Below are 24,852 nucleotides of genomic sequence, written 5' to 3' on the forward strand. Positions count from 1 at the left end.
CAGGATGTGGGTGCTGTGCAGGGTCCCGCACCAGCATGTGGGTGTTGTGCAGGGTCCCACACTGGGACATGGGTGCAGGTCCCAGGGTCCCACACCAAGATGTGGGTGCAGCATAGGGTCCCACACCAGGATGCGGGTGCTGTGCAGAGTCCCACACTGGGACATGGGTGCTGTACACAGGGTCCTGCACCAGGACATGGGTGCAGTGCAGGCTCCCACATCAGCATGTGGGTGCTGTGCCAGGGTCCCACACTGGGATATGGGTGCTGTGCCGGGTCCCGTTCTGGGACATGGGTGCTGTACATAGGATCCCACACTGGGATGTGGGTGCTGTGCCAGGGTCCTGCACTGGGATGTGGGTGCTGTGCCAGGACGCTGTGCTGGGACACGGATGCTGCGCCAGGATCCCACACTGGGATGTGGGTGCTGTGCCAGGGTCCCACACTGGGATGAGGGTGCGGGTCCCAGGGTCCCACACTGGGATGTGGGTGCTGCGCCAGGGTCCCACACTGGGATGAGGGTGCGGGTCCCAGGGTCCCACACTGGGATGTGGGTGCTGTGCCAGGGTCCCACACTGGGATGAGGGTGCGGGTCCCAGGGTCCCACACTGGGACCTGGGTGCTGTGCCAGGGTCCTGCACTGGGATGAGGGTGTGGGTCCCAGGGTCCCACACTGGGATGTGGGTGCTGTGCCAGGGTCCTGCACTGGGATGTGGGTGCTGTACATAGGATCCTACACTGGGACGCGGATGCTGTGCCAGGATCCCACACTGGGACGTGGGTGCTGTACCAGGGTCCTGCACTGGGATGTGGGTGCTGTGCCAGGACGCTGTGCTGGGACGCAGGTGCTGTGCCAGGATCCCATGCTGGGTCGCGGGGCCCACCCGGAGATATGGGTGTTGCGCCAGGGTCCTGCACTGGGACCTGGGTGCTGTGCCAGGATCCCACACTGGGATGTGGGTGCTGTGCCAGGGTCCCGCACTGGGATGTGGGTGCTGTGCCAGGACGCTGTGCTGGGACACGGATGCTGTGCCAGGATCCCATGCTGGGTCGCGGGGCCCACCCGGAGACGTGGGTGCTGCGCCAGGGTCCTGCACTGGGACCTGGGTCCCACCCCGGGATGCGGGTGCTGTGCGGGGTCCCACTCGGATGTGGGTGCTGCGCCAGGGTCCTGCACTGGGACCTGGGTCCCACCCCGGGATGCGGGTGCTGTGCGGGGTCCCACTCGGATGTGGGTGCTGCGCCAGGGTCCTGCACTGGGACCTGGGTCCCACCCCGGGATGCGGGTGCTGTGCGGGGTCCCACTCGGATGTGGGTGCTGCGCCAGGGTCCTGCACTGGGACCTGGGTCCCACCCCGGGATGCGGGTGCTGTGCGGGGTCCCACTCGGATGTGGGTGCTGCGCCAGGGTCCTGCACTGGGACCTGGGTCCCACCCCGGGATGCGGGTGCTGTGCGGGGTCCCACTCGGATGTGGGTGCTGCGCCAGGGTCCTGCACTGGGACCTGGGTCCCACCCCGGGATGCGGGTGCTGTGCGGGGTCCCACTCGGATGTGGGTGCTGCGCCAGGGTCCTGCACTGGGACCTGGGTCCCACCCCGGGATGCGGGTGCTGTGCGGGGTCCCACTCGGATGTGGGTGCTGCGCCAGGGTCCTGCACTGGGACCTGGGTCCCACCCCGGGATGCGGGTGCTGTGCGGGGTCCCACTCGGATGTGGGTGCTGCGCCAGGGTCCTGCACTGGGACCTGGGTCCCACCCCGGGATGCGGGTGCTGTGCGGGGTCCCACTCGGATGTGGGTGCTGCGCCAGGGTCCTGCACTGGGACCTGGGTCCCACCCCGGGATGCGGGTGCTGTGCGGGGTCCCACTCGGATGTGGGTGCTGCGCCAGGGTCCTGCACTGGGACCTGGGTCCCACCCCGGGATGCGGGTGCTGTGCGGGGTCCCACTCGGATGTGGGTGCTGCGCCAGGGTCCTGCACTGGGACCTGGGTCCCACCCCGGGATGCGGGTGCTGTGCGGGGTCCCACTCGGATGTGGGTGCTGCGCCAGGGTCCTGCACTGGGACCTGGGTCCCACCCCGGGATGCGGGTGCTGTGCGGGGTCCCACTCGGATGTGGGTGCTGCGCCAGGGTCCTGCACTGGGACCTGGGTCCCACCCCGGGATGCGGGTGCTGTGCGGGGTCCCACTCGGATGTGGGTGCTGCGCCAGGGTCCTGCACTGGGACCTGGGTCCCACCCCGGGATGCGGGTGCTGTGCGGGGTCCCACTCGGATGTGGGTGCTGCGCCAGGGTCCTGCACTGGGACCTGGGTCCCACCCCGGGATGCGGGTGCTGTGCGGGGTCCCACTCGGATGTGGGTGCTGCGCCAGGGTCCTGCACTGGGACCTGGGTCCCACCCCGGGATGCGGGTGCTGTGCGGGGTCCCACTCGGATGTGGGTGCTGCGCCAGGGTCCTGCACTGGGACCTGGGTCCCACCCCGGGATGCGGGTGCTGTGCGGGGTCCCACTCGGATGTGGGTGCTGCGCCAGGGTCCTGCACTGGGACCTGGGTCCCCCCAGCACAGGTCCCACGTGCCCCGCCCCAGGCGAGGGCACCCATCTGCTGTGGCCACCGGCCCGTCGGGCCCACCCTGACACCCTCCGGGGGGGCCGGGGGGGCCCGGAGGAGGCCCACGGGTGTGCCTGGGCTGGGGGTGCTGGGGGGGGGGGGAGCCCCGGGGCCTGGCAGTGCGTCGGGGCGGGGGGGGGGACCGGAGGGGACCCCACGGTGGGCACAGGTCGGGTACCCCCGGCCCCCCCCCGGGGCCCGGGGTGGTTGGGGGGCCACGGGGCTGGGGGGGGCGCTGGGGGCACTGGCGGTGCTGGGGGGGCACTGGCGGTGCTGGGGGGCACGGGGCGGTGGTGGGGGGCACGGGTGGTGCTGGGGGGGCACAGGCGGTGCTGGGGGGTCCCGGGCGGTGCTGGGGGGCACGGGGCGGTGCTGGGGGGGCACAGGCGGTGCTGGGGGGCATGGGGCGGTGCTGGGGGGCACGGGCGGTGTTGGGGGGCACAGGCGGTGCTGGGGGGGCACGGGCGGTGCTGGGGGGCACGGGCGGTGCTGAGGGGTACGGGGCGGTGGTGGGGGGGCACGGGTGGTGCTGGGGGGGCACAGGCGGTGCTGCGGGGCACGGGGCGGTGGTGGGGGGCACGGGGCGGTGCTGGGGGGGGCACGGTCGGTGCTGGGGGGCACGGGGCGGTGCTGGGGGGCACGGGGCGGTGCTGGGGGGGGCACGGTCGGTGCTGGGGGGCACGGGGCGGTGCTGGGGGGCACAGGCGGTGCTGGGGGGGCACGGGTGGTGCTGGGGGGGCAGAGGTGGTGCTGGGGGTCCCGGGGCGGTGCTGGGGGGCACGGTCGGTGCTGGGGGGCACGGGGCGGTGCTGGGGGGGCACGGGCGGTGCTGGGGGGCACGGTCGGTGCTGGGGGGCACGGGGCGGTGCTGGGAGGCACTGGCGGTGTTGAGGGGCACGGGGCGGTGCTGGGGGGCACAGGCGGTGGTGCCGGAGGCTGCTGGTGTCACTGGTGTCACTGGTATGCACGGGGGTGCTCCGGCGTCGCCGTTTCCAGCCGTGCGTACCGGTACCGCCGGCTCATAGCGGCGCGCACTGGTGTCCCTGGGGCGGCCGTGGCGAGAGGCGGGCGCGGGCGGTACCGGGAGTCCGGCCTGCGGGGGGGTGGGGGGGGGAACGGCGTCGCGGGCGTCCCCGGTCCCCGCGGTGCCGCCGCTCCCCGCCCGCCCCGGTCCGCGCTCGCACCGCCCCCGCCGCGGGTGGGCGGGACGTGGGGAGAGGGGCGTGTCCACCCAGCCCCGCCCCTCCGAGGGGCGTGGCCGCCGCGCACGGCCTGTGGGGGGGGAAGGAGCGGGGGGCGGTCACGTGGGCGCGGCGCCCCCTGGCGGCGCTCCTTTGTCCGCGCGCGGGCGGGGCCGCGGCTCGGCGCCCGGGAGGGGAGGGGGGTCCGGGAGGGGCGGGGCGCGGCGGGCGGCTCGCTCTCGGATTGGCGGGACCGGCGGGGCGGGGCGGGGCGGCGGGGCGGCGGGGCGGGCGCGGATTGGCGGCGGGGCGGGGCGGGCGGGGTAACGGGCCCGGGCGGCGGCGGCGGGCATGGGCGGGGGGCGGCGCTGAGCGCGGCCGCTCCGTGCGGGGCCGCTGCCCGGTGTCCCGCTGCCCGGTGCCCCGCCGGTGCCGATGGACCTGGACGTGGACTACGAGCGCCCCAACGTCGAGACCATCAAGTGCGTGGTGGTGGGTGACAACGCGGTGGGGAAGACGCGGCTGATCTGCGCCCGCGCCTGCAACGCCACGCTCAGCCAGTACCAGCTGCTGGCCACGCACGTCCCCACCGTCTGGGCCATCGACCAGTACCGCGTCTGCCAGGAGGTGCGGGGCACCGGGGGGGGGCGGGTGCGGGGCCGCCCCCGGGGGGGGGCCGGGGCGCGGGGCCGTGACGGCGGGGGTCCCTGTGCGGTAGGTGCTGGAGCGCTCCCGGGATGTGGTGGACGAGGTCAGCGTCTCCCTGCGCCTCTGGGACACCTTCGGGGACCACCACAAGGACCGGCGCTTCGCCTATGGCAGGTGGGACTGCGGCGCCCCGGGCCCCACCACCGGCACCCCGCGCCCTGCCACCGGCACCCCGAACCCCACCACCGGCACCCCAACCCGCCACCGGCACTCTGAACCCTGCCACCGGCACTCTGAACCCCACCACCAGCACCCCGAACCTCACCACTGGTGCCCCAACCTGCCACCAGCACCCTGAACCCCACCACTGGCACCCTGAACACCACCACCGGCACCCCAGGCCCTGCCACCGGCACCCCGAACCCCGCCACCGGCACCCCAACCCGCCACCGGCACTCTGAACCCCGCCACCGGCACTCTGAACCCCACCACCGGCACCCCAAACCTCACCACTGGCACCCCAACCTGCCACCAGCACCCTGAACCCCACCACCGGCACCCTGAACACCACCACCGGCACCCCGGGCCCTGCCACCGGCACCCCGAACCCCACCACCAGCACCCCAACCCGCCACCGGCACTCTGAACCCCGCCACCGGCACTCTGAACCCCACCACCGGCACTCTGAACCCCACCACTGGCGCCCCAACCCGCCACTGGCACCCCGGGCCCTGCCACCAGCACCCTGACCCTGCCACCAGTGCCCCAACCTGCCACTGGCACCCCGAACCCTGCCACTGGCACCCTGAACCCCACCACTGGTGCCCCAACCTGCCACCGGCACCCTGAACACCGCCACCGGCACCCTGACCCCGCCACCAGCACCCCGAACCCCACCACTGGTGCCCCAACCCGCCACCGGCACCCCGAACCCCACCACTGGTGCCCCAACCCACCACCGGCACCCTGAACCCCACCACCAGCGCCCGAACCTGCCACCAGCACCCTGGGCCCCAGCACCCCGAACCCCACCACCGGCGCCCCAAGCCACCACTGGCACCCCGAACCCCACCACCATCACCCCAACCTGCCACCGGCACCCTGAGTCCCACCACTGGCGCCCCAACCCGCCACCAGCACCCCGAACCCCATCACCAGCACCCCAACCTGCCACTGGCACCCTGAGCCCCACCACCGGCACCCTGAGCCCTACCACCAGCACCCCAGACCTCACCACTGGCACCCCAATCTGCCACTGGCACCCTGAACCCCGCTGCCAGCACCCCAATCTGCCACTGGCACCCTGAGCCCCACCACCAGCACCCTGAACCCCACCACCAGCACCCCAGCCCACCCTCCCTGCTCGCCCTGGGTGCTTGAGGCTTCCCTGGGGGGCAGCTGGCACCACCCGCACCGGGGCTGCCTGTTTGGGGAGGGGGGCAGCTCTGGGGTGCCTGGGGTCCCACCTCCCTGGGGGGCTGGGGGTGTGCACCCTGGGCGGGGGTCCCATCCCTGCAGGAGCTGAGCCCCCTACGCCGTGGGGCTGGGGGCAGGGGCTGCGGGGCCCCACGGGGCTGTCCCCAGGGCTGGGGCCCTCCCCTGGGGGGGTGCTGAGACCCTCCCTTCGGGGTGCTGCTCTGGCAGCGAGAGAAGGCCCCGGGCCGTGGCCGAGGGGTCACTGGCCCCCCCGGCCCCCCCACGCTCCCTGGGCTGTAAACACCGCCCTTCCCCGTGGCCGCTGGCACGTCAGGCTCTTATCGCCGCCCGCACCGCGCCAGCACGGCTCGGCGTGCTCTAATCTCCCCTCCGCACTGCCCAGCGCCGGGGTGGCCCTGCAGGGTGGGGGCACCCCTGGCTGGGGGGGATGTGGGGGGCTGCCGCCCCAGCCCGGGGTGCCCGAGGTGCTCGGTGCTGCCCGCCCTGCCGGCTCCGTCCCCGTGGGGTGGGTGGTGGGTGCTGGGTCCCGGCCGGGGCCGGCATCGCCCGCGGGTGAGCGGTGGCTCCCGTGTTGGCCGGCGGCCCGCGGGAGGTGGCGGGTGGCGTCTATCTTGGTCCCTGACACAGGCCCGGCTCCAAACGCGCCTCCTGGTCACGTCTCGGCGAGGCGCGGACTAAAAACAAACCAGGTCTGGGGCCACGTGGCTGCTCCCGGCCGCCTTATAAGGCCCCGGGGGCTGCGGGGACCTGGGTGCTGCTGGCACCTCCCGCGCGTCCCCTGTCACCTTGCCCGGGGAGGCTCCCCCGAGCTGCTGGCAGCGCTGGCGCGAGGCTGGGACGGCACCAGCAGCGGGACGGCACGCTGCCGGCCCCGGGGGAGGGAGCCGAGCCCCACACCGGGTGCAGGGAAGGGGCTTGGGGTGGCCAGGCAGGGACGGTCCCCGCAGCCCTGCCCGTGCCGTGGGCTGGCACCCGCTCTGGCGCCCACCCGGCCGCTTTCCGTGGTCGTCGTCTTGCACCCGCTCGTGTTTGGTCGCTGCCCCGGTGCTCTGCGGGGTGTTTCTGGGGCCGGAACAAGCCCTGTGCTGTCCCGTGCCGGTCCTGTGCCGTACCCAAGTCGGGGCAGCTCTTGGTTTGGCCGACCGAGGTGACCCAGAGCCGGGTGCCCTCGGCTGCCTCCTCGGTCCCGGCTGTCCCCGTGCGCGGCTGTGGGGCTCCCCAGGGCCGTGGGGCAGAGCCCTGCCGGGTCAGGCATGGGGTCCCCCGGTGGGGCAGCCGGCTCCGGCGATGGGTGTCCCGGGACAGGGATGGGACCCCAGCGCTGTTCCCCGAGCAGGGAAGGGTGCGGGGGGTGGCCCGGGGACGCAAGGTGACAGTGGGTCGCGCTGGGGCAGGGCTGCCCTCACCCTCTTCCTCTTCCTCCTCCTCCTCTTCCTCCCGGCCACAGGTCGGACGTGGTCGTGCTCTGCTTCTCGCTGGCAAACCCCAACTCCCTGCGGCACGTGAAGACGATGTGGTACCCCGAGATCAAGCACTTCTGCCCCCGGACGCCCATCGTGCTGGTGGGGTGCCAGCTGGACCTGCGCTACGCCGACCTGGAGGCCGTCAACCGGGCCCGCCGCCCCTTGGCCAAGTGAGGCTGCCGCGCCGGGCGGGTGGGGGGTGCTGGGGCCGGCCGGGGACCGGGCCCCTCCGCGCGCGGTGACGCGGCCCCGCTCTGTCCCCCCCCCAGGCCCATCAAGCCCACGGACATCCTGCCCCCGGAGCGGGGCCACGAGGTGGCCAAGGAGCTGGGGGTGCCCTACTACGAGACCAGCGTGGTGGCCCAGTTCGGCATCAAGGACGTCTTCGACAACGCCATCCGGGCCGCCCTCATCTCCCGCCGGCACCTCCAGTTCTGGAAGTCCCACCTGAAGAAGATGCAGCGGCCGCTGCTGCAGGCCCCCTTCCTGCCCCCCAAGCCCCCGCCACCCGTCATCCAGGTCCCCGACCCGCCGGCCAGCCGCAGCTGGGGCCCCGCCGCCCTCTTCTGCACCCCGCTCTGCGCCGACGTCGTCTTCCAGCTGCAGGGCGGCCAGCGGGTCTTCGCCCACCGCGTCTACCTGGCCACCTCCTGCTCCAAGTTCTACGACCTCTTCACCCTGGAGGGGCCGCGGGGGGGGGCCAAGGAGCCAGCCGCCCGCACCAAGAGCCTGGACGGGGAGCGGGGGGCCCTGGCCGAGGGGGCACGCGCCCCGCTGCGGACTTCGCAGAGCGACGACACCCTGCGGCCGGCGGCGGGGGACGGGGCGGCGGCCGGCGGCGGCCACGACCTGTCGGCTTGGGGCCGCGGCTTCGTCAGCATGCGCTGGGAGCTGGTGGCGGACCCGGTGGCGGGGCGGGAGAAGCGGATGGCGGTGGTGTGCATGGACCGGCGGGTGCAGGCGGAGCCCTTCCGCGCCGTGCTGGAGTACCTCTACACCGGGCGGCTGGACCAGGCCCGCGGGGACCTGATGCAGGTGGCCACCATCGCCGAGCTGCTGGAGGTCTTCGACCTGCGCATGATGGTGGCCAACGTGCTCAACAAGGAGAGCTTCATGAACCAGGAGATCACCAAGGCCTTCCACGTCCGCCGCGCCAACCGCATCAAGGAGTGCCTGGGGAAGGGGGTCTTTGCAGGTACGGGGGGGGTCCCTGGGCGGGGGGGGGGCAGAGGGAGGGCCGTGGGCTGTGGGGGCTGCCCTGGCTGGGGAGGTCACCGGGCTCGTTCCCCTCCAGCTGGGTGTCCCGGCTCCCGCAGTGCCCTGCGTGGACCCGGGGCTCCCGGCCACCCCGATCCCCCTCCCTCCACCGAGGCCGGTGTGGTCCGGGGTCCCAGAGCGCTCGTCCCTTCCCCGTGCGGTGCCCAGCACCCGTGTGGCAGTGCCACGCTCCCCGGGCTGTCAGCCACGGGGCTGGGGTGGCCATGGGGCAACTGTCCCCGTGCTGAGGCCGTCCCCTTGCCGTCCCAGACGTGGTTTTCCGCGTGGACGACGGGGCCGTGCCGGCACACAAGCCCCTGCTCATCGCTGGCTGCGACTGGATGATGGCCATGTTCCGGGGGGCTTTCCGGGAGAGCTACGCTGCCGAGGTGAGGGGCGGCCGGGGGACGGCGACGGCGGCGGGGTGTCCCTGCTGCCTCTGCCATGAGGCTGCCGGGAGGACGGGCGTCCCTTGGCAGCGCCGGCTCAGCTGGGGGCTGGCTGGGACCCCCGGCACTGGCCCGCGCGAGTCCTGCTTTCCCTCTCGCCGGAGAGAAAAGTGGGGTCGTGTGGGGCACGGGGGGCTGTGTGGGGCAAGCGCTGCCGGCAGACGGGCAGGGTCCGTCCTTCCCGCTGAGCCCGTCCTGCCGCCGGAGTTGGCTCTGCGGGCCGGGCCCCCCCAGACCCCCTGTCCCGCAGGTCTCCCTGCCCGGCACCAACTGCGCCTGCCTGCGCGCCGTCCTCGACTTCCTCTACACCGGCGTCTTCACCCCCACGCCCGACCTGGACGCGATGGAGCTCCTCATCCTCACCAACCGCCTCTGCCTGCCCCGGCTGCAGGCGCTCACAGGTGAGGCCCGGGCACCCCCCCGGCCCCCCTGCCCCGGCCCCCGTTGACGTCACCTGCCAATACAATTACGGTGTCGCGGGGACGGCGATCGATGCGTCCCCAGTGCGTCAGTAACGGGGTCCTTATGTAAGAGCCGGAGGAGCCCGGCTTACCCCCGGGGCGCAGCCCAGCTGCCGGGGTGCACGTCCCCGGCGTCGGCGGCCCCCGCCCCGGCGCTGATGCCCCCCTCTCCCCCAGAGCAATACGCCGTGGACGAGCTGCTGCGAGCCTTCATGCAGCGGGTGGAGATCGACGAGCAGGTCATCATCTACCTGGAGATGACGCAGGTACGCGGCGGCGGGGGGTGGCCGCCGGCGGTGCGAGCCCGGTGGATTGGGGGGACGCAAATCCCCGCGGGGCAGGCGGTGGTGGGTGGGGGGGCTGCCGGTGGTGGGGTACAGGCAGCTGCCTGCCCCGCCGTGCCCCGCTCACCCGCTCTGCCCGCAGTTCCACAACGCCCGGCAGCTGGCCGCCTGGTGCCTGCACTACATCTGCACCAACTACAACAGCGTCTGCCGCCGCTTCCCCCGGGAGATGAAGTTCATGTCCCCAGGTACGGCGCGGGGACGAGGGCAGGGACACGGTTGGGGCCCGGGGGGGCCGTGCCACGCTCTGACGCGCCGGTGCCATGTCCCCCCAACCCCGCAGAGAACCAGGCGCACTTCGAGCGGCACCGCTGGCCGCCGGTCTGGTACCTGAAGGAGGAGGACCTGTACCTGCGCTCCAAGAAGGAGCGGGAGCGGGAGGAGCAGCTGCAGCGCAAGCAGCACACCCGCAGCAAGTGGTGCTTCTGGCGGCCCTCGCCCCACGTCTCCTGAGCCGGGGGGCACGGCCGGGCTGGGGGTCGCCCGCTCGGCCCTTCTCCCCGCCAAGGGCTGCCGTTCCCCCCACCCCGGTCGCTGCCCGTTTACACCCCCCCACCCCGCCCCGGCTGTTTACAGGCCACCGCTCGCCGGGTCGCGGCCCGTCCTCCCCGCCGTCCCGCCGTGCCTTTCCCCGGTGCCGGAGCGGGGCTGTGCCGAGCCAAGCCGTGCTGGCAGGGCCCCCTCCGCCCTGGCCCGCGCTGGTGCTACCTCTGACCGAGCAGTATTGTGGGGCGGGGAGCGGGGGGCTCTGCCGGCCTCGTCCTCCTCCCCAGGGGCTCCCCCACCCCATGCAGGGCTCTCTGGTGCTGTGTTTCCCCCCCCCCGATGGAGGTGGGGGGCCAAGCTGTGAGCGGGGTGCGAGGCGGGAGGGTGGGGTGGGCGCAGGGGTCCCTGGGGTCCCTGGGTGCTTGTGTGGCTGTGGGAGCTGCTCCTGCCCGGAGGGAGGGCGGCTCGGCCCCCCCCAGCTCATCTCTGTGCCTTGGACGTGCCCCCGCAGGGCCCCGGGCTGCGTCCCGGTGGTGGGGGCCCTCGTCCCCGGCCCGGGGGGTCCCGGGGTCCCCGGGCTGAACTGCACAACCATTTTTACACTTTTTTACCCCCACCCCATGAGCACACCGGCCCTTGGGCCCCCCCGCCCCGGCCGCCCCAGCACTGTGAGCGGGGCTGCCCACGCCTCTCAGCATCGGCTGTTTTAACCTTTAATAAAGCCTTTTGTAACGGGTCCGGACTCTGCCCCACCCTATCCCCCCCCCGGGGTGCTCGTCCCACTTCAACCCCCCCACGCAGGAAGAAGCAACACTGGGGGGGGGGCTTCATTCAGGTGTTTTTATCATGGGTGGGGTAGGGGGTACACAGCAAATTGGAGTGGGGAATGGGGGGGGTCCTTACTCATACTTGGGGGGGGGATGACACCCAGCATATGGGGGGGAGTATAGCGTTGGGGGCCTGACCCCTACCTGAGCGGGGTGCAGGGGCTCCAGCTCATAGGTGGGGTGTGTTTGGGGGCCACTGGAGCACCCCCATAACTTGGGGGTGGGCAGCACAGGGGGAGCCGGCTCTCAGGCCGTAGCCCTCGCCCTAGCATGGGGCTGGGGGGGCCCAGCCTCCGGCCGGGAGCTCTTCCCCCCTGCCCAGGGCCTGTCCCATGCTGAGCTCGCGCCATGGCGCTGGGACTCTCCGTGCACCCCCTGGCCCTGCAGGGCCCTGGGATTGGAGCCGGAGGCCGATCTTGTCCCTGGGGCCCCATCAGCTCCCGGCCGCGGGAGGGGGCCGGGACAGGAGGGCCGGGGCAGGGCAGCTCCCCGGGGAAGGGGCTGAGTCCTGCCGGGGGGCCGAGGCAGAGCCGGGGGAGTCTGGGCGCAGCATCTGCCCCCCCACTTCCAGCACAGCCCGGCCTGCGCAGGAGGTCGGGTCAAAGCCAGCTTTGGGGGGGGGCCAGGGCGAGAATGGGGGGACGGAGCAGGGGACAGTGCGGCTCCGCTGGCGGTGACCTGGGGGACTGTCCCTGGGGTGTCCTGGCAGAGAGCGCAGCGCTGCATTTCCAGCCCAGGAGCACAGCTGCGGCCCTGCACATCTGGCCAGCAGCCATGGGGATGCAAGATCCCATGGGGGTGCAAGGTCCCACGGGGACCAGCGCGTCCCCACGGCTCCCTGGGGAGAAGAAGAGGCTCCTCGCCGCCTCCCAGGTAACTGTGCTGCCCCGGGGAAGGGCGGCCCCGCGGGTGCTGCACCCACGAAGCGCCGCCGCCCCGGGTGGGACCAGCTCCCCAGGCTCTCCCGGCCCGAGCAGCGTGTAACACAGGTTTGGCCTGGCTCCCCTCCCGTCTGAGCCAGAGCTGCCGCTGGGAAGGGGGGAGCCGGTTCTGCTCCCAGCCACACTGCCTCCTTCCCTCCAGGAAGGGCTGGGGGGGGCAGGTGGGAGGTGAGCACGCAGCCCAGGGACCCGCTCAGGGTCCCGTGTAGCCAGAGCAGCTCCGAGCCCACGTTCCCAGTGCGTGGACACGCCACGCTGAGGGCAGGTTTGTTCTGGGAGCGAGGGGGATCCTGGCTCAGCTCCACCTTCACACAGATTTCCACCCCAGTGGGGGCACAGCCCTGTGCCGCCACTGCCCGGGCCCCATGGAGCAGAAATCGGGGGGTCTGTACTGAACCCCCTTTGTTTACGGTGCCTCAGTGCTGACGAACAGCAGTGCTGACGTAGCCCAGCTCTCCCTGCGTGGCCCAGACGCTGCCCTGGACGGACCCTACAGCCTACGCCTGGCCGTAGCGGAAGATCTCGCTCAGGTCGTAGCCAGTCACGGCGAAGGAGTTTCCCTCGGGGTCGCAGAAGCGGGCACCGCAGACCTGGGTGTCGGTGACGCACTCGGCATGGCAGTGCTCAATCTGCAGCCGGGAGAGGAGCCGGAATGGTGGCACAGGCTGAGTAAAGTACAACCCACCACAGCCAGACACCCAGCGACCAGCCTTGGGTCCCTGCCTGCCTGCGGAGGCATTACCTCAGGGCAACAGGCAAGCCGGGCCAGTGGGTTTGAGCTTGCCACTTCATTGGCACAAGAACCGTATGCCGGTCAGACAGAGCAGCTTTCCCAACTTGTACCTCCCCCAGTCCAGGACAGGACTGGGGATCACAGCAGGAGGAAAGAGGAGAGCTGTGCCGCCCCGTGGCAGCTCAGGCTGGGCCCGCCCTGGTTTCCACCGAGCGGTGAGCCGCTCTCGGTGGCCACGGTGGCTCACCGGAGGCTGCAGGACAGAGCAGCATCTGCACCGTGGCCCCACAAGGCAGCGGCGGCTTGGAGTGCTGCGTACTTGCCCCAGGCTCCACACTGAGGGCTGCCGCTGCCCAGACTCACCTCGACATCGTCGGTGTCCAGGTTCCTGCTGAGCTTCCAGACGTGAACAAAGGAGTCCTCCGCACCCGACAGCAGCTGAAAAGGGAGCAGGAGAGAGGCCGTAGGGACCGGGAAGGATAAAACAGAGGTGGCAGTGCTGTGTGCTGGGGCAAGGGAGTAGCCCCTGCCTGGCCATCCGCAGGCTGCCACGCTCCAGGCCGGTGGGATGCCGGGGCGGGATGCCACACATGGGCCGAGGTGCCCCGGCACAGCCAGACGTACCTTTCCCGTCTGCGGCGCCAGGTCCAGGGCGTAGATCCATCGAGCGTGAGCGTTGACCTCAGCACGCAGGAGTCCCGTCGCTGCCTCGTACAGCCGAATTTGCCCATTTCCGTAGCCAGCAGCCACGATCCCGTTCCACAGCTTCACGGAGGAGCAGGTGCAGCTGGGCGCAGGGACACATCTCACCTCCTCCCCTCCCGGCTGCAGACCCGCACGCTGGCGGCCGGTGCCGGGCGTCCCCCTTCTGCCACCCTCCCATCCCTCGGCGAGACACCGACAGGGTCTGGCTGGGGATGTCCGACACCCACCCATGGGACCCCGCTGTGTCGCTCCATCCGTCCCCTGGGCTTACCCAAAACCTGGGATTTTGCTGAGCAGGGTGAACTCCTCTCCCGTGCTCCAGACGCAGAGGGTGCCAGCGTCATCGGCGGTCACCAGGTCACCAGCCCCGTCCTGCGAAGCAGAGGCGGGTCAGCCTCCGCCCCGGTACTGCTCGCGGGGCAGCCAGCTACGCCGCCGGCAGCAAGCAGCTGACTCACACCAGGCAGAAGGTTCTCACTGCCCCAGTTGCCTGTGCCGCTAAAGTTGCTGCAAGGCAAAGCCAGAGCCTGCAGCAGAACAAGCTTAAAGTTTAACAGCTCACAGAAACTGCTGACATGTTTCGTGAGTGAGCGAGGCTTGGCTGGGATCACACAGGGGCATTGCAGTTCAAACATGTTCGTGTTTGGCAATGCTAATTACACGCAGGATAAATTTCTAGGAAGAATTACCGCATACCCCCCCTCTGCACCCGAGTCTCAACGCTCTTCGCTTTACAGGCGCCTGGGATTTCACACACCAGGCCCCATCTCTCGCTCGCTAGAAAGCCTTTAACAAACCACAGTGCAAAGTCCAAGAGAGGCGCATTAGAGGACAGTCACCGCAGACAGAGGTAGGTGACAGAACAGCTTTCGCGTAAACAAGCTCCATATCCAGGCTAATTGGGAACCAGTTCTAAGCAATTAATTGTTCAGGGGAGTCCCAAATGCAGAGAAAGTTAAATGTAACTAATTAAAGAAAGTATGAGAAAGTGTCCTTGTTGGGAAGGAGGCAGGCAATAATGAAGAAGCCAATTAGTGCATCTGCAGAGATGCCAACCAGAGTGAGCTGAACTGAAGGAAGCCCCATCCCGGTCCCAGACTGTGCTCGGTAATCGGGTGAAGTTATCCCATCTGCCACAAGACAGGTCACTGGTACCTGACGGCTTGGGTCGGTTATCTCCCTCCACCGGCGAGGGGGAAAGGCTCGGCCCTTCAGCTAGCGCGCAGGCACGGCTCTGCCCTCGGCTTCCTCGTCCGCCTGGCGCCAGCCCCCTGGGCCTGGCGTGGGGAGGAGGAGCAGGGTCCTGTACCAGCAGCCCGCACCCCGGGATGGCTCCGGAGACACGGGCGTGACGTGTCCTGTGCCCTCCTCTCAGGGTCTGCTGTAGTAACTCGCTGCTCTAATGGCGGGAGCTTTAATTTTACCATGGGTTTATTCATGGCCAGTTTTGCTCATTTGCTCTTATACCACCACTGGCCTCTAGCTTCAACAGCTCTTCTGTGCTCCGGCACTCAGCCCGACGGATCACGGGATACTCTGGGCCACCAACAAGCCGTCCTCCCGCAGCCAGGCTGTGTGCAGGGGGATCAGCTCCTTCACCACCGTTGTTGCCTCTCTCTGCTTCAGCGTTTGTGTTCCCAGAGCCTGGGCGACCGGGATGACATTCAGTCAGGTAAGAAACATGGAGCCCGAGGTGCTGAGAAGGCAGAGACCAGCTGAACGCCGATGGAAACTGGGACAGCGGGAAAACTGGTGGGGCGGCTGCTCCCAGCTGCCTGGGCAGCAAAAGGAACAGCCCTGAAATGCCACACTGTATGAGTGCAGTGTTTTAAACGACATTTGACTCCAGTTTGCCTTGCCTCAAGATGCCACACTAAGCCACGGCAGGACGGCTCACAGGCTCTTTGGAGCAGGGGCTGAGGAAGCGGCCATCCCAAGCCAGACGTATCCCACCCTGACAGGGGAGATCTCCCTCATGCAGAGACAGCCACGAAAGCCAACATCCCTGGTGAAGGGAGGGATGGCACAGCCATCCGCTCTCCGGCACCGTGGAGAGCAGCCAGTTCTGGGGCAGCTCTGCTATATCACAGCCTCCCCAGCAGTCAGTGGGGATAGGGCTGGCCACGGAGAGCACCGGCTCCTAGGGTGAGGCGCTGCATCCTGGGATCGGCCCCGCCATGGCCAGGGCCTCGGTAAACCTCAGCTCCCAGAGACGGCACCTACGAGGTGTCCCCGAGCCAGCTGCGGGGCCGAGGGGACAGCTGGAGTCCCCACTGCCCCCCATCCAGCACCAGGGACCCCGCCGGCTCCTCTGGCCCAAGCAGCTGCCGACAGCGCTGACCCCACACGTACCGGAGCCCGCCCCAGCTCTGCAGCGATGTCGGTGATGGCGTCGTGGTGCCGCTCCAGGACCTCACTCACCGTGACGTTCGTCCCTTTGGGGGGGATGTCAAACACCAGCACCAGCCCAGAGGACGTCCCTGTGGGCAGGCCGGAGGAGGCATCAGCGGGGGCTCGTCCCACCCTGTCCCAGGAGCGAGCCTCCAGCTCTTGCCGTGCCTGCAGCCGGGCTCCTCACTCCCCCCGAGACCCACTGCCAACGTGGGGCTGCTCCTTACAGACCTGCCCCTCTGTGCAGCAAAAAGCAGCTCCCCGCAAGAGCCACAACGCAAACCCAGCCCCTTCGGCTGACTCCACGTGGTTATACAGCGTCCGTGGGCCCCAGCAACACCCCCCAGCACCACCCTCCCTTCTCATCCTTCCCCAGACTCCTGGGCTTGGCTCACCCACGCAGATGAAGCGTTCGCCAGCTGCAGCGATCCCTCGAGCAAACACGGCTTGTGCTGAAAGGAAACCAAGAGCTGGTCACGACCTGCAGCAGCTCCCGGGAACTGGGAGAGCAGCGCAGCGGCGTGAGGCAGCAGGGTGCCCGTTTGAGTTTCATCTTTAGGGTGAGTCCTGCAGCTGCCACGCTGGGTGCCTTCCGAGCCCCTTTGCAGCCCCCCCGGGCCCCTGTCGAGCCAGGACAGAGGAGTCAGGGTGACACTATGACCTTTTCCAGACCCTCCTGCCAAGCTGCTGTGTAGGACTGTTCTGGCTCGATCCTAACTGGGTCTGGGAGCCAGGCTGCTGGGGGTCTCTAGGGCAAGTGGGACCGGCCTGCGCTACAGGAATCACACACATCTGGGGAAGGAGAGCGGGCAGAGGGGCTGGGGGGCTCCTCGCTGTGCTCTCACCATAGGATTTACCTGGAGGATGCTCTGTGACGTCCAGCGCGTGCCAATAAACCATGATGGAGCCATCGGACTCGTACATCTGGAGAGAGAAAGCAACAGGGTGAGGCCCAGGAGGGTGGGGAAGTTTCTCTTACAGCTTCAGGCTCAACTGCTGCTCAAGAGGTCTCCAAGAGAGAGTGACAGCTCTCTGGGTGCGCAGCAGGACCCCCAGAATGTTCCCCCACACCACCGGGAGCCCAGCTGTCCTCACAGCGAGCTCGTTCTCCTGGCATCGTGACTTCACTTCTCACCCTCTGCGGAAAACCACCTCACCTGGATCCCTTTCTGAGAGGTCAGCACCAGCAGGACCCGTGACGGCAGGACGCACCAAGCAGCCTGGAAGGAAAGGAGGCTCAGCAGGAGTCCAGGGAGGGGGAAGACGGGGCAAAAGCCCTCCCCACCTTCCAGGGGAGGGACAGCCCGCAGTCGCCCAGAGACATGCGTGTTTCTGGCTCCTGTCACGGGTTACAGCAGGTGAGTCCCTACCGTCCTCGGGGACCTCTCTGAGGTCTCACAGACCTTCTCAGGAGGCTCCTTCCCTTTCCCTCTCCCATAATCAGGGCACTGTGGGCTCCTGCTTCTGTCCCTGCAGTTCTACAGCCACATGCACTCAGCTGGGAAGGCCCTTCCTTCCTGCTCTGTAGCTCCGCTGTCTCCTCCCTGCGCTCAGCAGACAGCCCGTTTGGGCCTTGTGGTCGACGGGTCCCATCTACCCGGGTTAGAGCAGGTTGGCATTAAAGCACAGACCTCTGCTAAGGCCGAGACACCCCGCCGAGGCGAGCATCATCCTCATCAGGCCACAGAAACTGAAGCAAAGACCGAGAGGTGACGTCATGGCAAACCCCGGGCGCCCCTTCTCACACTGCTCTACACCCGTCCTGCTCCCACCGGCCCTGGTGAATCCGCTGGCAGCACCGCACTCCCTCCACCCAGCACCTGCCCTCCGTGCAGCCACCCCTACCCGCCACCTGCTCCGCAATCACGCCGGGAGCCGTTTATCGTTTACGGGGTTGCTCCGGCTCCACTTCGGAGGCAGTGGGGCACTGACTGTGGCCCGGGCTATGCAACCTGCTTCTCTCTAGGCTGCTGGGGCTGTCTAAAGAGCTGCTGCGTGTCACAGCCCTCCCGGCGACGGGTCTGCTGGAAGGCCGGCAGCGAGAAGGTGGCAGCTAAGGAGCCTGCCAGCTCGCTCCCTCTCCCTGAGCGTACGACCCAGCGTGGGGGACCCCGCAGCCCCAGACGCGGTGCGGGCACCCCGGCAGCCCGTACCTGGGTGAGGACGGAGGTGCTGAGGGCCATCCCGCCCTCCTTCGCCTGCAGCTGCCGGTGGGAGAAGCCCAGGCCATCGGCGGCGGCGCTGACCACGCTCAGGCTGGGGCCGTGCACGGCGCTGAAGCAGGCGAGCTGCCTGCCGGGCAGGCGCAGCACGCTGAGGTTGTTGTACAGCGCCGCGCTGCTGCTCTTCAGCGGGATGCTCTTCTCCTTGCGGTACATCCTGCGGGGCCCGCGGCAGCTCCAGGGACACCGGCCGCGCAGCGGCCCAAGGCCGCCCCTGCCCCGGCGCCCTCCCCGTACCGCCGCCGGGACCCCCCGCCCCTGGGCTGCCCCCCCAGGGACGCCCCCCCGCCCCTGGGCTCCCCCCAGGGACGCCCCCCCGTCCCGGGACCGCCGCCGTCCCCGGGAGCCCCCGCTCCCTCCCCGCTCACTCCGTGTCCGCCGCAGCCATGGAGACGGCGGCGCGGCGTGATGACGCAGCGGGCGGCGCGCAGCGAGGGCGTCACGGTGCGCGGCGCGTCGGGGGGCGGGGCCAGCGTTGCCGTGGAGACCGGGACGCCGCCCGCCGCGGGGCGCGATGGCCGAGGTGGGGGGGTACGGTGGGGGGGTACGGTGGGGGGGTACGGTGGGGGGGTACGGCCGGGGGGACCCCGGGGCGGGCGGGGTCTGGGGAGCTGGGGCGTGCTGGGGCGTGCTGGGGCGTACTGGGGCGTACTGGGGCGTACTGGGATGTACTGGGGCGTGCTGGGGCGTGCTGGGGCGTACTGGGATGTACTGGGGTGTACTGGGGCGTACTGGGGCGTACTGGGATGTACTGGGGCGTGCTGGGGCGTGCTGGGGCGTACTGGGATGTACTGGGGTGTACTGGGGCGTGCTGGGGCGTACTGGGATGTACTGGGGCGTGCTGGGGCGTGCTGGGGCGTACTGGGATGTACTGGGGTGTACTGTGGTGTACTGGGGCGTACTGGGATGTACTGGGGCGTACTGTTATGTACTGGGATGTACTGGGGCGTACTGGGTCGTGCTGGAGTCTACTGGGGCGTGCTGGGGCGTGCTGGGGCGTACTGGGGTGTACTGGTATGTACTGGGGCATGCTGGGGCGTGCTGGGGCGTACTGGGGTGTACTGGGATGTACTGGGGTGTACTGGGGTGTACTGGGATTTACTGGGGCGTACTGGGATGTACTGGGGTGTACTGGGGTGTACTGGGATTTACTGGGGCGTACTGGGGCGTGCTGGGGCGTACTGGGATGTACTGGGATGTACTGGGGCATACTGGGGCATACTGGGATGTACTGGTATGTACTGGGGTGTACTGGGGCGTGCTGGTATGTACTGGGGTGTACTGGGGCGTACTGGGGTGTACTGGTATGTACTGGGGTGTACTGGGATGTACTGGGGTGTACTGGGGCGTGCTGGTATGTACTGGGGTGTACTGGGAGGTACTGTGGTGTACTGGGGCGTGCTGGGATGTACTGGGGTGTACTGGGATGTACTGGGGCATACTGGGGTGTGCTGGGATGTACTGGGGCATACTGGGGTGTACTGGTATGTACTGGGGTGTACTGGGGCGTGCTGGTATGTACTGGGGTGTACTGGGGTGTACTGTGGTGTACTGGGGCGTGCTGGGATGTACTGGGGTGTACTGGTATGTACTGGGGTGTACTGGGGCGTGCTGGTATGTACTGGGGCGTACTGGGGTGTACTGGGATGTACTGGGGTGTACTGGGGTGTACTGGGATTTACTGGGGCGTACTGGGATGTACTGGGGTGTACTGGGATTTACTGGGGCGTACTGGGGCGTGCTGGGGCGTACTGGGATGTACTGGGATGTACTGGGGCATACTGGGGCATACTGGGATGTACTGGTATGTACTGGGGTGTACTGGGGCGTACTGGGGTGTACTGGTATGTACTGGGGTGTACTGGGATGTACTGGGGTGTACTGGGGCGTGCTGGTATGTACTGGGGTGTACTGGGGTGTACTGGGATGTACTGGGGCATACTGGGGTGTGCTGGGATGTACTGGGGTGTACTGGGGCGTGCTGGTATGTACTGGGGTGTACTGGGGTGTACTGTGGTGTACTGGGGCGTGCTGGGATGTACTGGGGTGTACTGGTATGTACTGAGGTGTACTGGGGCGTGCTGGGATGTACTGGGGTGTACTGGTATGTACTGAGGTGTGCTGGGGCGTGCTGGGATGTACTGGGGCGTACTGGGGTGTACTGGGATGTACTGGGGTGTACTGGGGTGTACTGGGATTTACTGGGGCGTACTGGGATGTACTGGGGTGTACTGGGGTGTACTGGGATTTACTGGGGCGTACTGGGGCGTGCTGGGGCGTACTGGGATGTACTGGGATGTACTGGGGCATACTGGGGCATACTGGGATGTACTGGTATGTACTGGGGTGTACTGGGGCGTACTGGGGTGTACTGGTATGTACTGGGGTGTACTGGGATGTACTGGGGTGTACTGGGGCGTGCTGGTATGTACTGGGGTGTACTGGGGTGTACTGGGATGTACTGGGGCATACTGGGGTGTGCTGGGATGTACTGGGGTGTACTGGGGCGTGCTGGTATGTACTGGGGTGTACTGGGGTGTACTGTGGTGTACTGGGGCGTGCTGGGATGTACTGGGGTGTACTGGTATGTACTGAGGTGTACTGGGGCGTGCTGGGATGTACTGGGGTGTGCTGGGGTGTACTGTTATGTACTGGGGTGTATTGGGGTGTACTGGGGCGTGCTGGGGTGTGCTGGGGTGTACTGGGATGTACTGGGGTGTATTGGGGCATACTGGGGCATACTGGGGCATGCTGGGGTGTATTGGGGTGTGCTGGGGTGTACTGTTATGTACTGGGGCGTGCTGGGGCATACTGGGGTGTACTGGTATGTACTGGGGTGTACTGTTATATACTGGGGTGTATTGGGGTGTGCTGGGGTGTACTGTTATGTACTGGGGTGTGCTGGGGTGTGCTGGTATGTACTGGGATGTACTGGGGTGTGCTGGGGTGTACTGGGGTGTGTTGGTGTGTGTTGGGGTGTACTGGGATATACTGGGGCATGCTGGGGTGTGCTGGGGTGTACTGGGGTGTATTGGGGTGTACTGGGATGTACTGGTATGTACTGGGATATACTGGGGCATGCTGGGGTGTACTGGGGTGTATTGGGGTGTACTGGTATGTACTGGGGTGTACTGGGGCATGCTGGGGTGTACTGGGACATGTTGGGGTGTACTGGGATGTACTGGGGCGTGCTGGGGTGTCCTGGGGTGTATTGGGGTGTACTGGTATGTACTGGGGTGTACTGGGACATGTTGGGGTGTACTGGGATGTACTGGGGCGTGCTGGGGTGTCCTGGGGTGTATTGGGGTGTACTGGTATGTACTGGGGCATGCTGGGGTGTACTGGGACATGTTGGGGTGTACTGGGATGTACTGGGGTGTGCTGGGGTATACTGAGATATACTGGGGCATGCTGGGGTGTTCTGGGGTGTCCTGGGGTGTATTGGGGTGTACTGGGATGTATTGGGGTGTACTGGAGTGTGCTGGAGTGTGCTGGGGTGTACTGGTATGTACTGGGATATACTGGGGCATGCCGGGGTGTATTGGGGTGTACTGGGCCTTGTTGGGATGTACTGGGGTGTACTGCGGTGTGTTGGGATGTACTGGGGCATGCTGGGGTGTGTTGGGGTGTATTGGGGTGTACTGGGCTGTACTGGTATGTACTGGGGTGTACTGGGGCATACTGGGATGTACTGGGGTGTGCTGGGGTGTATTGGGGTATGCTGGAGTGTATCAGGGTGTACTGGGATGTGCTGGGGTGTACTGGGGCACGCTGGGGTGGGTTGGGCTGAGTTGGGATGCACTGGGGTGTGTTGGGATGCACTGGGGTCTCTCGGGGCGGGCTGGGATGAGCTGGGGTACACGGGGGGGGCCTGGGGAGCCGCGGGATGCCATGCCGGAGCCACCCCCGCCATGGGACGAGGCATGGAGGGTCCCCTGCTCCCCCGTACCCCGGTGTCGCTGCTGGGGCCTGGGGACGCAGAGACCCCCGGGCCGCGTGCCGGGGGGGTCTCGTCTCCGGTCCCTTGCAAGCCGAGAGGGACCGTGGGCCGTATCCCTCCCAGGCTCCTCCTGCCCGCCCCGGGCACCCTGCGGAGCGGCTGCGAGGGCTGTCATGTCTCCCTGCAGAAAACACCCCCCCGGGAGCGGGTGACCACCTCCAAGTCGCGTGGGGAGAAGTCTCGGCCGCCCACAGTCGCCGCTGCCCGAGCCGATGTCGTCCCCGGACGCCTGCCCGAGGCGGAGTGGCTCTCCCTGCTCGCGGCTGAGCGGGAGGACGGGGACGTGGGGGACATCCTCGCGGAGCTCTTGGGCCGCGTGATGGATGAGTGCGCCAAAGCCAACGCGGCTCGGCAGGTGAGCGTGCCAGACCTGGCTTTTGGGGGGATCCCGGGTGCCCGGGGCGAGCGCGGGTCCCTCGCAGCTCCCGTTCCGTGGCGTGGGATGGGGCCGAGGGCGTGGGGTGCTGAGCGGGGGGCTCAGCCCCGGCTCTGCCCGCAGAGCGTGCCCTTCACCGTGGGCCAGGCGCGGGAGGCCCTCCTGCAGATCGCCCAGTGGCGCTTCCTGGCGCGGGACGAGGGGGAGACGGACCCCGAGGGAGACGGCGCCTGGCGGGAGGACGAGGAGCCCGAGCCACGCGCCGCGGACTCCTGGGCACAAGGCTCCGTTCCCGTCCTGCGCGTCCATCCGGCTCCAGGCGAGGGAGAGGTGAGATGTGCCCCAAACCCCGCCATGGCCCCGAGTGAGCCCCACGGGGACGGGCTGAGCCCCGGTTCTCTGGGGCTGGGGGACACCCACTGACCCCTGCTCCTGGCGGGGGGGTCCTCCGGGTGCTGTTGCACGGCCCCTGGCAGGGCACAGCCTCCCCCGAACACCCCCCGAGGAGCTGGGGGGTCCGTGCCGAGGTGGGTGGGGGGGAGCACGCGTGGGCAGGGGGGAAGAGAGAGCTCTGCCTCGTTCGTTGGGGCTGCCCGGGGAGGTGTTCGGTTGTTGCGGGGATGGTTCCCTGCACCGTGGTGCCGAGGGCTGAGCCGTCGGCTCCCGTGGGTGAAGAGCAGCACCCACACAGCTCCCACACACCGGGGGGGCCGGGGCTGCACCCTCTGCCAGTGCTGGGTTGGGGGGGCACTGCCGCCAACACCGAGTCACCCCCACCGGGCACCTCGACACCCTCGGCCACAACAGGTCCCCCTTTGCCCCCTCCCGGGCAGGTCTCCGGTGCACGGGCCCCGTGCCAGCACGGAAGGCAGGACCCCGCTGCGGCGGCCGAGGCCGGAGGTCCCCCCGCGCAGCCCCTGTGTCCCAGCCGGGTCCCCAGTGCCGGCACCGTCCTGCCCGTGCCAGGGCAGTCCTGCCCGGAGCTGCTGCCGGACAAGGTGGTCATCGCTCCGCGGCTCCCCGAGGGTAAAGCTCCCCGTGCCCGGCCCTCGCTGCCTCAGCCAGCCCCGCTCTGCCCGGCCAGACCACCGGCTCCCCGCCCGGCCGAACTCCCGGCGCAGCCGGAGCAGGGACGGCATCTGCCGCAGTCATCCCACGGGGACGTGGCGGGGAGCGGTGCGGCAGAGGTCAGCAGCCACAGGCCACTGCCGCTGCCTCCCTCCTGCACCAGCCTGGTGACGATCCGGCCAGGGAGACCCCCGCGCAGCACAGGGGGGAAGCGAGAGGGGTCTGGCACCGTCCTGGGGGTCCCCCGGCTGGGCCCCGGCAGCCGGCCCGAGCGCTGGATCAGGCCCCAGGTGGAGGTGCTGGACCCGGGCGCGGAGGCCAAGCCACCGGCACGTCCCCATGGTGCCCACTGGCGCAGCCGCGGCCCGGAGCTGGGCAGCTCGCGGCTGCCCCGGATGCCAGTCACCATAGCGGGGGGACAGCTCCAGCCGCCCCCCTCGGGGTCCCCGCAGCCCCCCGGCCCTGTGCCCCGGCAGCTTGGCTCCTTGCTGGACTCCATTCAGCTGGCCCCCGGCGTGACCCTCCGATGGGGCGGCAGCGTGAAGCGCGGGCTCTGCACCCCTGCGCACGGCGAGCGGGAGGAGGAGGAGGAGGCCAAGCGGGACCTGAGACCCATCCGCCCCACCGTGCCCTGCCCGGCCATTGTGGCCAGGCAGGTCACGGGTGACGGCGAGTGTTGAGGGCAGCACCCCCACCCACCGCCCCGGGGCCCCTGAGCGGCGTGGGGGGCGAGCCCCCTGCTCGGGGCCAGCCCCCTCCCGGTCCCCACCGCCCGGGCAGTCCCGCCTGGCTCCCCGCCACGTCCCACGCGTTTCCCACGACCGGCCCCGCTGCCCACGGCAGCCCCAGCGTGAGGGCGCAGCCGGGACGGGTCCCCGCGGGCTCCCGATGCGCCGTGTCTCCGCTCTGGCAGGGCAGCCACCACCCCGGGCAGGGTGCTGCGGGAGGCTGGCGGTGCCCCGTGGGCTTCCTCCCCGTCCCCCTCCTCGCACCCCAGGGAGCAGATCCTGCTTGGCCCCTGATCCTGGAGCTCATCCGCTGGGAAACCGGCTCCAGCAGCTCTGTGGCTGGGTTCCCGGCTGGGTGCTGCCCTCACCCTGCAGCTCAGCGCAGCAGCTGGGTGCCCGAGCTCCGGGAGAGACCCCCTGTCCTGGGTGGGCTCCTTGCCTGCAGCTTTCGGCACGTTTCCACCTGACCCTACATCCCCACGAGTTACCGCTCTGAGCACCAGGTCCGGCACAGGGCAGGGCACCAACAC

At 69.2% G+C, this 24,852-nt stretch overlaps 2 protein-coding genes across 3 annotated transcripts; one reads left to right on the forward strand and one right to left on the reverse strand.

Annotated features, from left to right (window-relative positions):
• The first annotated feature begins 4,206 nt into the window (after positions 1–4,206).
• On the forward strand, positions 4,207–10,311 carry LOC132317032 (rho-related BTB domain-containing protein 2-like). 2 transcript variants are annotated; one of them, XM_059817691.1, is made up of 10 exons: positions 4,207–4,413; positions 4,505–4,608; positions 7,319–7,504; positions 7,604–8,023; positions 8,126–8,529; positions 8,862–8,980; positions 9,291–9,441; positions 9,679–9,767; positions 9,928–10,033; positions 10,129–10,311. In XM_059817691.1, exons 1-10 carry the CDS (start codon positions 4,222–4,224, stop codon positions 10,296–10,298), a joined length of 1,941 nt encoding a protein of 646 aa, XP_059673674.1. In that variant the 5' UTR covers positions 4,207–4,221; the 3' UTR covers positions 10,299–10,311. The 2 variants fall into 2 exon arrangements, with proteins under 2 accessions (XP_059673674.1, XP_059673673.1); XM_059817690.1 differs by having other exon boundaries at positions 7,604–8,529.
• Positions 10,312–12,207: 1,896 nt separating this feature from the next.
• WDR54 (WD repeat domain 54) lies at positions 12,208–23,678 on the reverse strand. Its single transcript, XM_059818040.1, has 10 exons — positions 23,632–23,678; positions 18,082–18,307; positions 17,086–17,148; positions 16,786–16,852; positions 16,324–16,380; positions 15,890–16,017; positions 13,809–13,909; positions 13,457–13,619; positions 13,196–13,270; positions 12,208–12,728 (listed from the first exon to the last, which is right to left on the reverse strand). The coding sequence occupies exons 1-10, from the start codon at positions 23,676–23,678 to the stop codon at positions 12,597–12,599; spliced, it is 1,059 nt and encodes a 352-aa protein (XP_059674023.1). The 3' UTR covers positions 12,208–12,596.
• Between the last annotated feature and the right edge of the window lie 1,174 nt (positions 23,679–24,852).

This window comes from Gavia stellata, chromosome 5, assembly GCF_030936135.1.
Source record: "Gavia stellata isolate bGavSte3 chromosome 5, bGavSte3.hap2, whole genome shotgun sequence".
In the NCBI taxonomy this organism is placed as follows: domain Eukaryota; kingdom Metazoa; phylum Chordata; class Aves; order Gaviiformes; family Gaviidae; genus Gavia; species Gavia stellata.